The sequence below is a fragment of the Monodelphis domestica genome, chromosome 3 (assembly GCF_027887165.1).
Source record: "Monodelphis domestica isolate mMonDom1 chromosome 3, mMonDom1.pri, whole genome shotgun sequence".
NCBI lineage: Eukaryota > Metazoa > Chordata > Mammalia > Didelphimorphia > Didelphidae > Monodelphis > Monodelphis domestica.
In genome coordinates, this window is record NC_077229.1 from 106,356,026 (window position 1) to 106,369,463 (window position 13,438).

Below are 13,438 nucleotides of genomic sequence, written 5' to 3' on the forward strand. Positions count from 1 at the left end.
CTACTTGAGGGATCAAGTATAACCTCCTGATAGTGGCGTGAAGGCATCTACCACCTGGCTCAGAGATAACCTATCTAGTTTTATCCCTAATCACCCCCTTTTACAGAGTTTATTTTATTTTCATTTTTTAAACCCTTACTTTTTAGCTTAAGAATCAATATTGTGTTCCAAGGCAGACAAGCAGGAAGGGATAGGCAGTGAAGGATAAGTGATTTGTCCAGAGTCACACAAGTAGGAAGTGTCCAAAGTCCAATTTGAACCCAGTACCTCCCATCTCTAGACCTGGCTCTCAATACACTGAGCCACCCAGATGCCCCCTTAGGGAATTTATGTATCAACCAACTTGGACTACTCTGTTCCATTTTTGTGGAATGGTTTTGTTTATTCCTTCTCCTCCCATTTCAGTTCACTGAAGACCCTCCCTTTCCCTTTCTTCAAGGCCCAATTCAGATGTCACCTCCTCTACGAAGTCCTCCTTGATCCTTTATGCTGAAGTGAAAGTGTCCACTCCTTTTCAAATTTCTCAAAGAACTTTGCCTGGACTTCTCTGGCTTTATCTTTCTCCCTTTCTTCTACTAGAATCATCTATATATCTGGGCTCCCATTAGATTTAAAGAACTGGCCCTATATCAATCCCCAAACAGTTGAAGTGCCTACAATGTACCAGGTTCTGAAGGAGCTGCAACGTTTAGATAAGATATTGGCCGTCTCAGCTCTTAGGCCAACTAGAGAACAACAGGATACACACAAAGATTTTGCCAAACACTTCCTTTTTTTGATAAATATGTTTGAGAAATGCTGAGGCTGATAGAAGGTAAGTGGGATAAAAATTCAACAGATAGCTTCAAGGCCTTCTACACAGTAGGCACTTAACACACTTTGTGTTGTTGAATTCAGTTGAACTGAAGAGGTAAAGAGGCCTGCAGATAACATCAGAACAGGGTCTTGGTGGGAAGAGGGGAAGAAAGACAATGGCCTGGGGGCGGGGGGGGGGGAACAATGTCCAGAGGCTCAGGGCTCTTCTGTCACCAGGAAGGAGACTATTCATTTTTTTTCTTCATTCTGATAAAGTTCAAGTTTCCCGTTTTCTTAAAGGATCAAGGATTTAGGAGCCAGAAGGAACCATTCAGGTCAACCCCCTCTCATATTGCAGTTGAGGAAACTAAGGCCTGGGGTCACACAGCTAGTATGATCTAAGGTAGGATCTGAACCCTGATTTTCCTATCTATCATACCATGGGCACTTTCTCTGCCTACTCCTTTCCAATTTATGAAAATATTACCCCTTCCTTTTTTGATGGAGAATTGGTGTCCTTTAGTAGAAAGTACTAGAGGCAGGGGAATCCCAGTTTTGACACTTAATAGTTGTGTGACTCTGGACAAGTCTTTTAACTTTTAACTTTTCTGAGCCTTAGTGTCCTCCCCTAAAAAATGGTGATCATTATATTTGCAACACCCATTTCATAGAGTTGTGAGAAGAGCTTTGCAAATCTTAAATTGCTTTAGAATATATGTATTGTTGAGTTATTTTCAGTGTTATCTGACCCTTTGTGACCCCAATTGGAGTTTTCTTGGCAAAGATATTGGATTGGTTTGCCATTTCCTTCTCCAACTCATTTTACAGGGGAAGGACTGGAAACAAACTAGGTGAGGTGACTTGCCCAGGGTCACACAGCTAGTGTCTGAGGCTGGATTTGAACTCAGGAAGAGGAGTCCTGACTCAGGTCCAACATTCTATCTGTCCACAATGCTACCTTCTACTCCTCTAGTGGTGTGAATTCTGTTCAAAGCTCACATTTCTCCTTCTGCAGGAAGCCTTCCCTGACTACACTGTCCTCAGCTCATTTCTCTCTTTTCTAAGCTCCTATTGCCCAAATGGCTGATACCCCTCAATTGGACATTGAATGGAATTTCTTCTTGTTTGCCTTCTCCCTATAATCTTCCTTTCTTCCCTATCCCACCCCAGAGAGTACGATCTCGACTTGCCAAACGGCCATTGCTCCTCATAGACCCAGCTCTAAAGCTCTGATCAGGAAACTTTTCTGACACCCCACACCTCCCTGGGAAGCGGCTTCTCCTTCCCCTAAACCCCAGCAACTCAGGATTCAGCCCTTCCTTTAGCGGGGTTCCTCATCCTGCCTTAGTTTATGACTAATTGTATCCTACTCTTCCCTTCTCAATGTCTCCAGCTCCTGAGGGCAGGACTGTGGCCTCCACTTTTCTCCCAAGAGAGCTGAGGAGTGGCCTTTTTTTGTGTGTCCTCAAGTCTGGGGAAGCCTATGGCCCTCTTCAGAATAAGGTTTTTAAAGGCATAAACACAGAATTACAAAAGGGAACCCAACTGTATTGAAAAACAATTGTTGAAAAAAAACCCAACAAACTCAACAAAACACATTCAGGGATCCCGGGTTAAGAACCCTTGGTCTAATCTAACATCTTTTAGAAAGCTTTCCTCCATCTTTCCAGTTGGAAGTGATCCCTCCCTCCTGTTGCACCCTAAGACTTGGGTCTCTCACTGTCCTTTAATCATAATAACAATATTGCATGGAGCGTTAAAGATTGCAAAGCGTTTTATAAATATGATCACACATCCTCACCACAACCCTGTGAGGGAGGTGTTACTGCTCTTCTCCTCTTACAGATGGGGAAACAGAGGCAGACAGCCGGTCAATGACTCGCCCGGGTTCACTAGAGTGGGGATGAGATCCCATTTGTAATATCCGACAGGCCACCAGCTGCCTCAGGGCAGAGACACTTATGTGGAGAGTCTCTCCTGGGCTCCCAGGCCCCACTCAGGAAGTGCTGGCTTGCTCCTTCTCCTCACCTCTATAGCCATCTCATAGGAAGCCAGTCATGTATGTTTTGTCGTGTCATTGAATGGGAGCTTCTTGCGGGCAGGAATTGCTCTGACTTCCTCAGAGTCCTCAGGGCTTAGCACAGGGCCTGGGACCTGGTCAGCACCCGACCCCGACCTGGCTGACCGACCTAGGAAGGCCCAAAGCTTCCCATCTGGGAGGATGGGCACATTGCAGGCTCTGAGTCCAGCCAGTCCCACTTTTCTAGTCTTAGGACAGGCTCTCTGAGGGAGGGAGAGAGGCCTCTCCAGAAGCCCCCCTGCCCCAGGCAGCCTTCACTCCTGTGCAGGGGGGTGCCTAGGCTAGTAGGTAGGCCCCCGTGTGGAGGTGGTGGGGTCAGGGGTGGCAGGGTTGTTCCCGGGCATCTGGAGGCTGTGAATCCAGGTGCAGGGACAATAGGGAAGGTGGCTACTTTTCCAGGGAGGAAGGCCTTCCCCTTCCTCACCTCCCATCAAAGATATAAAGCTCCATTCACTAATGCTTGCTCCAGCTCTGCCAAGCAGCTCATTCCACTCCATGGTGCAGGGACTGTGCTCCAGACAACACCCCACACCTTCTTGACTTTGTGCCTTTGTGCTGGTGGTTCATCTTATTTGGAATGCCCTCCCTGGCTCTGCTTGTTGAATTCATACCTAGCCCCACTCAAATCCTAGGATAAACAGCAATGGACGAGGACAAATTGTGATGGTATTAAATGCCAGCTCCTCCAAGAAGCCTTCCTTCCTCCCTCCCCAATCACTCTTCTCCTTTACCTCTCTAATGCCCCTTTTCAAGGAAACTATAGTTACATGTATGTGGGAGGGGAGACAAGAAGCTGGGGAGACACTGGGACAGATCTGTACCTTCATAGGGAATGTGTTTAATTTTGGTGTCGTCGTCATCGTCGTCGTCGTCATCATCATCATCATCATCATCATCATCATCATCATCATCATCATCGCTTTCATCATATTCCTTATACTCATCATAGTCATCTTTGTTTTCATCGGCCCACTTTTTCTCCTTCTGTCCACTCCCTGTCCAAAGTGAGAAGTACATGTCTCAGAGGGTCGGCAGGGACCAGGAGATTAGAGCTGAGGTCTCTAGTGGGACCTTTGAAGAGTCTCTATCCACCCAGCCCACTGGAAATTCATACAGCCCTTTGGCAGCTCCAGAATGTCCCAGGGCTCCCCATTGCCTGAAGAATCCTCTGCCTGGCATTCAATCCCTTTGCAATCAAGTACTAACAGGTATTCTAGTAGAAATGGCATTGGATTCAGAGTTGGAAGATCCAGATTTAAGTTCTGTCTCTGCTACTGCTTTATTACATAGGCAAATCTATATCCTTCCTTTAAGCTTTTCAAACTGAGCATCAGATTCATTGGATTGTAGACAGATTGCTCTGCTATTAAGCTTTAATAGTCTAAAGCTACATTAAGACCTTTGGAACATCCAAGTATTTAGAGACAGAAGGCTCATAAAATCCAGCCCCCTGATTTTTATAGAAAAGGAAATTGAGACCAGGAGAGGCAATTTGTCAAAGATCAGCAGCAGAAGTGGGATTTGAACTCAGAAGTCCTCTGATTCCAAATTCAACATGTATTTCAACCACCCTAGGGTCACACAGGCAGTAAGTAGCAGAGCTAGACTACTAATTCTAAAAACAATTCTCTAAAGACCACCTAAATTCTTGGTGTGCAATTCTGTTCACCCCTGAGAAAAAAAGTATGTCCCTTTCCCCCTCTCTAATGGTTCTGTTCCCTACCCCCCAGCCCCTCCAATGAGGGCAGACTTCTTCATGCCCATTGCTGGGTTCTCCTCCAGAACAGAGACCTCACTCACCTTGATTTAGGCACAGCAGAGCAGCCAACAGGAGGGTGATAAAGACCCTCATCCCAACAGGACAGCCCTTGAGGTCCAGCTCTGTACTTCCTGAAGCCTGTCTTTTAGCTGGGACAGCAGCCAGTCCCCGAAGGTCTTTGCGGTCCTCGCCTGGGCTAGAAGAAGCCAGAAAAGGATGAGAAGGGTGTCAGGCAGATAGAAAGGCTCGGCTCCCAGCCTGAGACAATTGTTTTTAATCCTCTCTGAATACCAGCTTTGGTCTTAGCACAGGGTCTCTCATGTTTCTCTTCCTTCCTATTCCCCTAACTGGACCCTGGGGGGGATGCTGGAGGTCAGAGGGGAAGCAGGAGGAGGAAGCAGAAATCATTCCAGTTCTGAGAGGTCAGACAATTCCAGGAGTCTACTTCCTGTTCACCTGTCTCCCATCCCCTGGACCCCTGGGGCAACCCCCTGTTACCACTCGTGCCCTCTCTCTTCTCCCAGGGCACCTTCCTTCTGAAACAGACTGCCCGTCAGGTCCCCTGACGATGGAGCATCAAGTCCCCATAGGAAGAGGCACTTTGTGGCAAGCCCTGGCATTCACCTGCTCTTACTTTCCCCCTGCCAGGTTATTCTGAAGGCTCTGCCTCTGGCTCAGGCTCTGTTCTCAAGAGCTCTTCCTGTCCCCTGTAAGCGCACTTCCTTATAAAGCTGCAGGGACTGTCTCTCCTTAGTCACCCCTCTACTCCCACACAGAATATGCACTCTCCTGGTTCGCTGCTATGTCCACAGGACCAGGCCAGCCTGCAGCCTCTGTGTCCTGGTGACTTTCTCCTAAATGTCCCTTGCATTCACTTTCTCCCCCCTGTACAGGGGAAGCCAGAGTAAGAACATGACCTAGGACTCCACAGAAAATGTAAGCAGCAAAAGAAACTCCAGCTATCCCTTGGGAAGACTTGCACGTGACCCTGTGCCATCCCTGGCCCCATGCCTCTCTTTGTTCTGTTTCTATATAATATCTGACCCAGGCTAGGGTTGGTGGCAGGGGTCCACCATGTTACTTTGGCCTTGCTGCCACCCAGGCATCTTAATAGTATATTCCCCCAATTAACCCATTCATTACTAATAAAACCCATTAATAACCACGCCAGTATGGGCCCCTCTTTTTATTCTCTGAAAGGTATGCCACTCTACAATTGGCACAATCAGTGCAGATCAGTTGGCATGATCATCTGCCTCCTTACAAATCTTGTGTCCTTATACCCTTCCACCCTCAGCCCTCACAATGGCAGTAACTGCATAGAGATAATCCAGTTTTAGGGTAAATGACTTGCTCAAGGCCACACAGATAGCAAGGAGTGGAGGTAGAATTTGACTCCAGATCCTCTGATTCAAGATGTAGCATCTTTTCCGTTGCACCATTCCACTGCATCCATGGGGAATTCTCCTTTGCCAGTAAGCAGCACCAGCATCTATCTGTCTTCCTCTCGGTCTTCAGTATGGCAAGCTCCCGACACCCTCTCTATCTGAGGGCCGGGAGCATCCTGGTCAGGGGAGAAATGTTAGGGGGTAGTTGGAAGAGCCTGAGCTTGAGACTTAGAAGACCAAAGTCCCAGGTGTAAGCACTTCGGGTCCTTGGATAAAGGAACTTTTTACTTTGAACTTCAGTTTCTTCATATGTAAAATGGGCATAATAATCCCTGCCTGCCTTCCTGCCTCACAAACCTATCATGAGGGTCAAAAGAGCATTTTGATCAGTATACAGTTCCCTTCACCATTGTCCTAGTAACTCATTGCATAACCTTCTTTCCAGGTTATAGTTTCTTCCTTTGTAAAATGAGGACGTTGTTTAAGATCGCCTCTGAGACTCTTTCCAGTTCTGATAGCCTATGAAATACATACAGAGTTTATGGGGTGTTATGTTTGCATATGAGGGCCTGCCAGGTTGGGTTTGGCCCAAGAACAGGGATGAGGGCATCCCTGGGATTCCAGGCTACAGACAGGCTAAGGGGGACAAGTGGTTCAGGCTTCTCCTCTTCCCACTAGTATAGATAGAGAAAGGTAGACAGAAGACCAACTTGATTCCAAGTTCTAGCTTGGAACCTATGTGACCAAGGGCAAGTTACCATAATTTCTTTTAGCCTCTGGTTCCTCAGCTGTAAAGTGGATAGAGCACCAGGCCTGGAGTCAGGAGGACCTGGATTCAAATTTGCGCTCAGAAACTTCTTAGTTGTGTGTCACCCTGGGTAAGTCACTTAACTCTGTCTGGCTAGCCCTTGCCCTTCTGTCTTAGAGTTGTTATTAAGACAGGAAAGGTTAAACAAAATGGGATAGTAATCTTTTTCTCCCTGCCCGACAGGGTCCTTGTAAGGAAAGGACTTCCCACACCAGAAAGTGCTATGGAAATACAGGTGGGGGTTGGCGTAGTGGGATAGGCCTGGAAGGGAGGGTTTGTTCCTTTCCCCACCTCTATAGAAAGTCTAGAATCAGAGAGCCTTGGGTAATAATAGCTCACAAATGTATAAAGCACTTACCATGTGCCTGGGACTGTGCTAAGCCCTTTACAATTACTATCTCACAACAATCCTGGGAGGTTAGGGCTATTATTATCACCCCTATTTTATAGAGGAGGAAACGAGGCAATGAGAGGCTAAGGGATTTGCCCAGGGTCCCACGGCTAGAATAGAAAACTGGAATCCTAGGAACTGGGATACTTGGAATAACAGAGCCACAGATAGGCACAGGCAGTGCCGCCTCACCTCCCCCTCGCCCCAGCCCAGCCCTCACAGTCCTTATCCTGGGAAGCCACAGTATTGAGAAGGCACCAGTCGTCTTCCCCTCCTGCCAACCAGTCGCCACCTCTGGGGCAGGTGCCCGAAACAGCGAGCCATCCTGAAGGAGGCAGGAGGCAGGGTGGGCCGGCTGAGCCAAAGCACCACCAGCATCCCCATCTCTCCTCAGGTCCTGATGGACGAAGTCCAGAACTCTGAGCCCAGCCAGCCAAGGCAGGGGTGCCCCTGAGGCTCCTTCTCCCCACCCTAGTCATACTCTCTGCCCTGACCACTTGCCCTCTTCAGGAAGACATTGAAAGTGGGATAGGAATGGTCTCGGCGCTTGGAGCTGCAAGAAGGTGGGCAGTTATGTCAGGGGTAGGGGAAGGCCCTCGAGTTACTCAGCTGTGGGATCTGGTTTCCTCGACCAGTTTAAAATAGCCACCAGGAAAGTACATCAGGGCCCCATGTGTCCCCGCCCCTGACCTTGAGCAGATTTTCTCATTGTGTAAGGGGCCCTTCTTACCCTGATGGCTTCTCCTGGGATTATTTGGCAGTTTCTGAACTTCCTCCTGAGGGCTCTGCATTGCTGGTGGGTGTGGGGCTGGGGTGGAATTGGGGTGGGGGAAGGGGTGAGAGTGAGTCACATAGAATCTTGAGAGGTTCAATAGCTTGCCTGTGGTCAAATGGCTAATTAGAATCTGAACTAGGCTCTGCCAGCTGCAGAGGAGAGATAACTAGTTGGAGAAGCTCGTTGTGTGCAGCTGAAAATGGACTTAGGTGAGAAAAAGTCTTACTATCCAAGTGGTCCCCACGTATCTGCCTGCAACACTATGGCCCCAAGTTTGGAAGTGCCCAGCCAGTTCTTCCACTTCCATCTGGAAGAGGCAGATGGATGAAAGGGATCCCGAAGGAGTCTGGGCTCAGTCCTAGCTATGTAGGGGGAGGTCTGATGGAGGGGCTTGCTAGGCAGTGTGCTCTCTAGAAGTCTCCTGCGGTGACCTGCACTCACATCTTGCCTGCTCTCCTGAGGCTGGGAAAGATCCCTGACTGCTCTGGGAGGGGAGCCTTCCTCTGATTCTGGCTATGGGAACTTTCAGTTCTCATATTCTCCCAAGGCCTAACCTCCTCATATAGCAGCACCCAACAACATCTACCATGGATGACCTCGTGGTGTCAAAAAGTGAACTTCCTCAGCCAGCTAATGAGAAGAACTTGTTCTTGTTTTACCAATCACCCACTCACTCTCCAGCTGTTGGATTTCTAACAGCTGCTTCTGCTCCCTTGAGGGTTCAGCTGTTGGAGTGGTAAGGAAGAAGCAGGTTAGAAGCCCTAAAACAGGGATTCAGAAGACCATGAATTTATAAGGAGGAAAAAAAAATCTCATTTTAATTTTCACTAATCTATGTGAAATTTAGAATTTCCTTCAATTATAAGTTTAAAAAACACCACCACCATTATTCTGAGAAAAAGGGTCCTAGGTTTCACCAGTCTGCCAAAGGAGTCCTAGACAGAAAAGTTTAAGAACTGTTGCCCTATGAGGCAGAAAGGTGGCCCAGTGGATTTAGAGACAGGAGGTCCTGGGTTCAAATTTGCAGAGACAATTCCTAGCTGGGTGAACCTGGGTAAATCACTTAATCCCTATTTCCCAGCATTTTCTGCTCTTTTGCCTTAGAACCAATACACAGTATTTATTATTCTAAGATACAAAGTAAGGATTAAAAAATAAAGGAACCATTGCCCTAGAGGATTATTGGGATACTATAGCTGAGGGACAACAGAGCAGCCATAAAGTGGAGGGGAAGATGTATGACCTGGGGGGGACAGTTCTTATTTCAGAATATTGTCAGCTTCTCGTGGTTCATAGCAGTTCCTGAAAAAAAAAATTAAGGAGGATGATGGAACTGACGAAGGCTCATTTTCATCTTTCCCCTATTTATTGGTACATATGACTCAGAATAAGTTAAGATAAGGAGGCAACAAGGTACAATGGAAACAGGCACAGGAGGTCGAGGACCTGGGTCTTGTCTATGTCATTAGCTGTGTGATCTTGGGCAAGTCCTCAATTTCCTTAATTGTAAAATAAAGGGATTTGTCTATGAACCCTCTATAGTCCTTCTCAGCTATGATTCTATGATGACTTTCCCTTGTGAAGCAAGAAAACTTTAAAGAAATCATCAGACATTCAGATCCTCTTGGATGTCAAGGAACCTGGGTAACAGGGTTAGGATGAAGAAAGTAGGGGGAAAAAGCCAGAGAGTACTGGAGGGAGCACAGGGGGAAGGCAGTACAATTTGAAGCTAGAAGGGCTGGGTGAGGTGGGTGCACTAGAGAGATGAATCAGTGAAGGAGGCAAGAATCAGGCCTAATGCCACTGAGATCAAGTCCATTTCTCCCTGCTCAGATGAGAAACATGAAGTCCAGAGAGGCCAAGGGTGACCTGCCTGTTCGTCCCTGTTAAGGGTTAATCCTACCTCTGACACTACTTACATAGCCATAGGCAAGTTACTTAACCTTTCTGGGCCTAGGTTTCCTTATTTGTAAAATGAGGGAGTTGGATTAGAAGACCTCTGAGAGTCCTTCCCCCACAGATCTGTGATTCTGTGAATTTGTTATAGTCCCTACCTTAAACCCATACTTCCTTCAAACTTGTTTATTTCGATTGAAGTCATTATCATTATCAAGTTTCTTTTACCCAGGCTAGAAATTTCAGTCATCTTGGATCCTCTTCTCTCCTTCATCTTCCCTTCCTCCCAGGTCTTATCTAACCATTTCTTAAGGCTTGTAACTTCTATCCTAAATCTCTCTCTTTGATCTTCTCTCTATTCACATGCTTCCCTCTAGTTCAATAATTTGTTACTTCTTGAAGGGACTATTACAATAGTAATAGTTTCCTAATTAGTTTCTCTGCTTCAAGTCTCCCCATTCTCCAACTTAACTTCCACATAGTTACCAAGGTAATCTTCTTAAGGCATAGGTCAGAATGTAGAACTTCTTTGCTCGGAGATTTTTCAAGTACCTTTCTATTTCCTTTAGGATAAATTACAAACTCCCCAGCTTAGTACATACAATCTTGCCTCCAGCCCATTTTTCTAGACTTTTAACTCATTATTTTTCTTCCTACTGTAATAGATATATCTTAGGGGTGTATATTTGAATGATACTAGATGACTAATGGATCAAGGTTTGCCTATTGTCCTCCAGTTTTTCCTCTCTCTTCGGGAAGCTGATCCACACTACACTCCAGACAAAGTAGATTAGTTGTTTCCAGGACATCTCCTGCTTCCATGCTTTTGTCTCTGCCTGGTGAAGCTGGGTTCCTGGATTCCCTCCCTCCTTAATTTTTGGTTTCCTTTACGGTTCAAGTGCCCAAGTGCTATTTTCTAATGGAAGGTTTTCCTAATCCCTTCAGTTCATTTTACTCTTGTCTTTCTCAGTTACCTAATATTTACTTTTTATCTGTTATATACCATTGTTGAAAGCAAGAACAATCTCATTTTTGTCTTTTTGTATATAGTAGGTATCTAATAAATGTGTTGACTTGAGTAGGTCAAAGAGGCTCACCACCAGTTGGTGATGAATTTTTTTGACCATAGCAGCTATGTTGGAATCACTGAAAGTTTCTGAGTAGAGAAGTGCCACGGTTAAAATTATCACCTATATAGATTATTCTAGAATCTAGATGGAAAATGGATTGGAGTTTGTTGAGAATAGAAACAGTGAGGTCTAGTTGTGAATTGTAAACATGATTGGAGGTAGGTTGGCATGGTGGAATGCATTATGGACTTGGAGCCAGGAAAATCTTAATTCAAATCCAGTTCTGTCACTTTGGGCAAATAGTTCCTCTTTTGAAGCCTCAGTTTCCTTATCTAGAAAATGAGGAGGTTGGACCCATGAACTTTAAGGTTCCTTCTAGTTCCAAATCTCTGTTCCAATGACTGGCAAGGAATTAATTGCAATCTGTATCAAGTGGCAGAACTGCCCACATGAAAGAAGTCATTTGTTCTAACTAGGAGAAAAGCCATGAAGCTAAAAACAATGAGATTTTTGCAGTAGAATGGGGGCTGGAGATGGGTCAGAGGTCAGGGGAAATTCCCAAAAGGGAAGGGACAGAATTATCCCCACAGCCCTCTGCCCTACAAACTACTTCCCATGATGAGGAGGGGCTCTAGATCTTTGGTGTGAGTCATGGCTAGAAATGGGGCACTCCACCCCACCCAGATTACAGAGGACAGAGAGAGAAGGAAGAGGACAAGGGGAGAAGGGAGGGGCAGAATATAGATTTCCTAAGAATTAGAGCTCTCCAAAAGTAGAATGGGTTTATGTGGCAAGGGTAGGTATTGGATTCTCTCTCATGAAAGGGTCTTTAAGGTTTAATGATCACTTGTTGGAGATGCTATGAAGGGGATATTGGCCAAGTGTGGGGTCGTCTCTGAGGCTCCCTACCAACTCAGATTCTATGTGATTCTGGGAGAAAAGGAGGAAAGGGGGAGACAAGGGAAAAGGGAAGAGAAAGGAGATGAGGGGTGATAGTAAAGTCAGGAAAAAGAAAGAGAATGAGGGGAATGAACAAGGAGAAAGGAGGAAGAAGGTGAGAAATGGGAGGGGAACAGGAAAAAAAGCCTGAGGAAAGAGGGAAGTAAGGAGAGAGAATGGGAAAATGGGAAAGGAAGGGACGGGAGGAGATGGAAGACCGCCTGGTGATGTAAATTGGTTGGGGAGAGAAAGAGTGGCTATTTACCCCATTGGGACATCTATTAGAACCTCTCTCCCCTACTACACCCACAGAGTACCTCTTTCTTTGTACATGGCTATCTGTTGAGGGAAGGTTATTGTCAGGGCAGCCTCAATAACCCCCAAATGCTAGAATGCTAGAGCTAGGAGGGAACTTAGAACATAGAGCACAGCGAGGCAGAACTGGGAGGGACCTTAGAATATAGGATAACAGAGTTGGGGGTAGGCTTGGGACATAGAACAGAGGATGTCGGAGCCAGGAGGGGCTTCAGCCCACGCAACGGAGTCTCAGGACTGGGAGTAAACTCTGAACACAGAACACAGGCTGTTGGAGCTGATGGGGGGTGTCCCATAGAACAAAGACTGTCCCAGACAGTGGCCCTCGGGCGCCCCAGCCCAGGGGTCTCCCTTGGTGAAACAGCAGAAGCCCTGTGTCCAGACAGCCTCGGGTGTTTGTCACTGACAAGGTCGGCCCTGACCCCTGGCCTGGGGCTCCCAGCCGCCTCCCCGTAGGGGCAGAGGGTTAGGATTTGAACCCATACCGACTGCCTCTCCCTCTCGCCCCGGTTCTCCCCCAAGAACCTTCAGGTCTCTGCCTCCGTTTTCGCTCCTCAGCGTTGCCTCTTCTGCCCGCGCTCCCAACAACTCCACCTGGCGGCTGGCGGGGGCCGACAGTCTCCTTGTCCATTCCAGGCGAGGCTCATCCGCCTCCTCTCGAATGGGGGAGGGGGCGAGTCTCCCTAGGTTGGGGGCGGCTTTCAGAGCCCCGGCCTGCGGAGAGTTACCTGACGACACGTGACTGCGCTTCTGGTCCCCCCCACTCCCCCCCGGTGCATCGGGGCAGAACCCTGGTAGTAGGGTGCCCATCCTGTGCTGTGCCTCACTGCAGGCTCTGCCCTTCCCTCTCTTTATCTGTCCATCTGTCGTCCCTCCATTCTTTCCCTGCTCTCAGCCCAGTCTTAATTGCCCTCCTCTCTGTCTTTGTCCCTTAGAGGTTCTGTTTTTGGGCTTCTCTTCCCCTTTCCCTCCGTAGATCTCCGTCTCTTCTATTTCAATGGGTCTCTCCCCTCTTACTCTTCCAAGTCTTCTCCAATTGTTCTTGACTTCTATCTCTTACCGGACAGCTCAGTTCCTGCACTTATTACTGAGAAACCTCCCTTTCCCCAGGGTACTCTTGCTTCCATTTCTTGCTCAACATAGTATACCTCCTGGGTCCTTGACACATCTTTGATTCTTTTCATCTGGCTTTGCCTGGGGGCTTTACTCATGGATCTGGCAC

General features: G+C 47.2%; 1 protein-coding gene across 2 annotated transcripts in view; it reads right to left on the reverse strand.

The window, feature by feature from the left end:
* The window catches only part of GPIHBP1 (glycosylphosphatidylinositol anchored high density lipoprotein binding protein 1), a 31,915-nt gene extending 19,043 nt beyond the window's left edge, over nucleotides 1-12,872 (reverse strand). The window contains exons 1-3 of one of the 2 annotated variants that reach the window (XM_056822979.1): nucleotides 12,742-12,872; nucleotides 4,676-4,830; nucleotides 3,697-3,870 (exon numbers count right to left, since the gene is read on the reverse strand). In XM_056822979.1, coding sequence (XP_056678957.1) covers nucleotides 3,697-3,870; nucleotides 4,676-4,727 — 226 coding nt within the window. In that variant the 5' untranslated portion in view covers nucleotides 4,728-4,830; nucleotides 12,742-12,872. Of the gene's footprint in view, nucleotides 1-3,696; nucleotides 3,871-4,675; nucleotides 4,831-5,258; nucleotides 6,751-12,741 lie in introns of those variants that run through there. The other variant, XM_056822978.1, reaches the window with a different exon arrangement.
* Between the last annotated feature and the right edge of the window lie 566 nt (nucleotides 12,873-13,438).